We start from the raw sequence: 2,697 nt of genomic DNA, 5'->3' as shown, positions 1-2,697 counted from the left end.
AGAAACTGCTCCGTGCTGGTATCTCGTGGACACTGGGATAAATCACACAGCGAAAAACCTTTCCCTCTGCTCTGGCAACCGGAGCGTTTAGAGTCAAATTCTCTTTAATCTCTAACAAACGTGTAGCATTTTCATTAATGAGTTTTGAATTCTAAGCTCATTCCTGGCCTTGTTGGACATTTTTTCCCCCTATACTTATGTCTGTTTCTAATTTTTTTTTTTTTTGTTACCTCTTATAAATCTTTGTAATCCACTTTAAATGCTTTCTGGATCAAAACAGACTTGCCAATGCTGCGATGGGTTTGTATTCTATAATCCATGCTCTAATTTTATGAAATTACATGATAAATATAATTACCATACCATTTGAAATAAAGAACTTTATTCTGAAATAAAGAATTACAGTCTTTAAAATTACAGATTGACTCACACAAAATAATCTTAGCTTTAATTTCTAAAATCATATTCTCTTCAAAACACCTAGGAAAATGATTATACAGGTCAGCTTCAGACTGAAAGCCTGATTAGGAAATAAACCCTTTAGGAGATTCATCATAGTACTGGTTTTTATTTGTCTGACCATTTGAAATGTAAATCGTCTTACTATGTTGTGCTCACGAATGAAAACACAGTTCCTCAGCAAAGGAACTGTTTTAATATTCCAAAGTTTTCTAAAAAATAAAGATTTTTAAATTCTGTAAATTTAAAATAACATTCTGGGGTCCCAGCATTATGATGTGGAACAGCAGATCAAAATTGTTTTTGACTGAAGGTATATTTCCAAGTTCACGTAGACAAGACAAAGACAAAGACATGCAAGTTTCCTGGAAATATTTTCTAGAAATATTTTTAATTCAGTGAAGTATACTAAACAGTGCTCTTAATGGCATGTTTTTAAAAAACTATAAACAAAAAAATTTTTTTAAAGGCATTTGTAAAGACTAAAATAGATCTATAAATATTCACACTGTCAAAATGTTACTTAGTGAAAGTGAGACAAGGTGACTAACGACACTAAAGATCCACTGAGTCATTTAACCGAGTGTCCCTGAGCATCCTGGACATGAGAAAGGACAGCCGTGAGGCCACCGTGGTGTCCTGGGAGCAGCAGCTGAGTGACACATACGGTTCCTGAAGGACAGAGCTGTTCCCCAGCAAACGGGGCAATTTTGACAGTAACAAGCCTTACGTGAGGGCTGTGAGCACAGGGTGACCCGGGCCGACCATGAACTCTGGCCAAAAGCCTGAACTTGAAAGCTCAAGAGAGTTCACTCCAAGTTTCCTCATTTCTACACAGAGAGAACATTCCTAAGACTTTTATTTAAAGAAATCAAATCAAACCCACTGGTGAACTTCGAAAGCGTAGCCGATTTCTCGTCTGCACTCCCTCATGCTCGCTGGGCATTCTAGAGAAATCTGTAGAGATCGGCGTCCCGACTCCTCAGCTTCATCAGCGCCCCCGGGTGGAACACGAGGTCCACGATGTACACGTCGGGCGGCGCCAGGGCCCCGGTCAGTCCCTTCCGTTCGTGCAGCAGGGTGACTTCGTTCCACGCCCGGCCGTACTCCCCCCGGACCAGGGAGCAGCCGAGGCCGACTCTGTCCGCCAGAGCCTGCGGGAGGGGACGAGACCAAGCAGGGTGACGAGAGACAGGGCGCAGAATGTCCCAGCTGGAAACCCGCCGTGGCTGAGCGGGACACACACAACTCTCGCAAAGGAATACTTAGGTGGGAGGCTGGCAGTGGGGACTATTGCGCGAAAGTCCCATCAAATGGGACAAGCTCCCTTGTTCCTCAAGACTCTGTGGACTCAGAATCCCTGTGGAGGTCCTGCCGGTAAGTGTCACTTCAGCGGTCACACTGGAAGTGTCCAGCGGTCACACTGGATTGTGGCGCTGTGTCAGCACGAGGTGGGCAAGGCAGCTGGAGAAAAGCCATACCAGGGCGCTAGGCACTAGTGCATCTAGCCATCTGTCTGTGCCTCTCGGCTGCTCTGGCTGACATGTGTAGGGGGACTGAAGGGGGGGGCCCACGTGGGGGACCTGTTTCCAGCCGTCCCTTCTGCATGCTGCGGAGCAGGAGAGGCAGAGCTGGGAGTGGCTGGTCCTTCTTGGGCTACTTGCTGCCACCTCGAAAGAGGTTGCTTAGTTAGGTTCCTTGGAAGTTGTCTTTTCAATTTGCCCTCTGATGCCTGATTTTGAGGTTATTAAAAAAATATATTTTTTAAATATGGAAACTTCTCAGCCACATCATAGTGAATAGGAGAGCTGGCTTGGCCTGCCTGGGTTTGAACCACAGGCAGCCCAGCCCTGAGACTGACCAGCCACAGCAAAGGATGCTGCATCTCTGCCATTCCGCTTCTGTTTTTTCCCCTGGGAAGTGAAGGGTACGACAGTACCTTCCCCACGAGGTGGCCGTAAAGAAGTGAATTAATACCTTTCAAGCACTTGCAGTAGGGGGTGCCGGCACTGGGGAAGGGCTCAGTGAATGCTACATAGCACCAGAAGGCAAGGACTGTGTCGTTTCAATAACCTATGTTTAGTTTATCAATTATTTACAACGTAATGAGCGCACCAGGTAGTCTTGGGTGGACCAAGATGGTTAAGACATGGTTGTCATTTCTAGCGCTTTACATTCCACAGACTGCCTGGCCAAGAGTCACCTATCACACTAACAGCATCTGAATGTCAGGTGCTC

The 2,697-nt window shown here is 45.6% G+C and overlaps 1 protein-coding gene across 1 annotated transcript in view; it reads right to left on the bottom strand.

Annotated features, from left to right (window-relative positions):
* Nucleotides 1-1,406: 1,406 nt before the first annotated feature.
* The window catches only part of ARMC3 (armadillo repeat containing 3), a 98,246-nt gene continuing 96,955 nt past the window's right edge, over nt 1,407-2,697 (bottom strand). The window contains exons 13-14 of the mRNA XM_012644176.1: nt 1,884-1,923; nt 1,407-1,613 (exon numbers count right to left, since the gene is read on the bottom strand). Of these exons, the coding sequence (XP_012499630.1) occupies nt 1,407-1,613; nt 1,884-1,923 (247 nt within the window). The remainder of the gene's footprint in view (nt 1,614-1,883; nt 1,924-2,697) is intronic.

Source organism: Propithecus coquereli, unplaced genomic scaffold (genome assembly GCF_000956105.1).
Source record: "Propithecus coquereli isolate 6110/MARCELLA unplaced genomic scaffold, Pcoq_1.0 Scaffold103, whole genome shotgun sequence".
In the NCBI taxonomy this organism is placed as follows: domain Eukaryota; kingdom Metazoa; phylum Chordata; class Mammalia; order Primates; family Indriidae; genus Propithecus; species Propithecus coquereli.
This window is presented reverse-complemented; position numbering and strand designations above follow the sequence as displayed.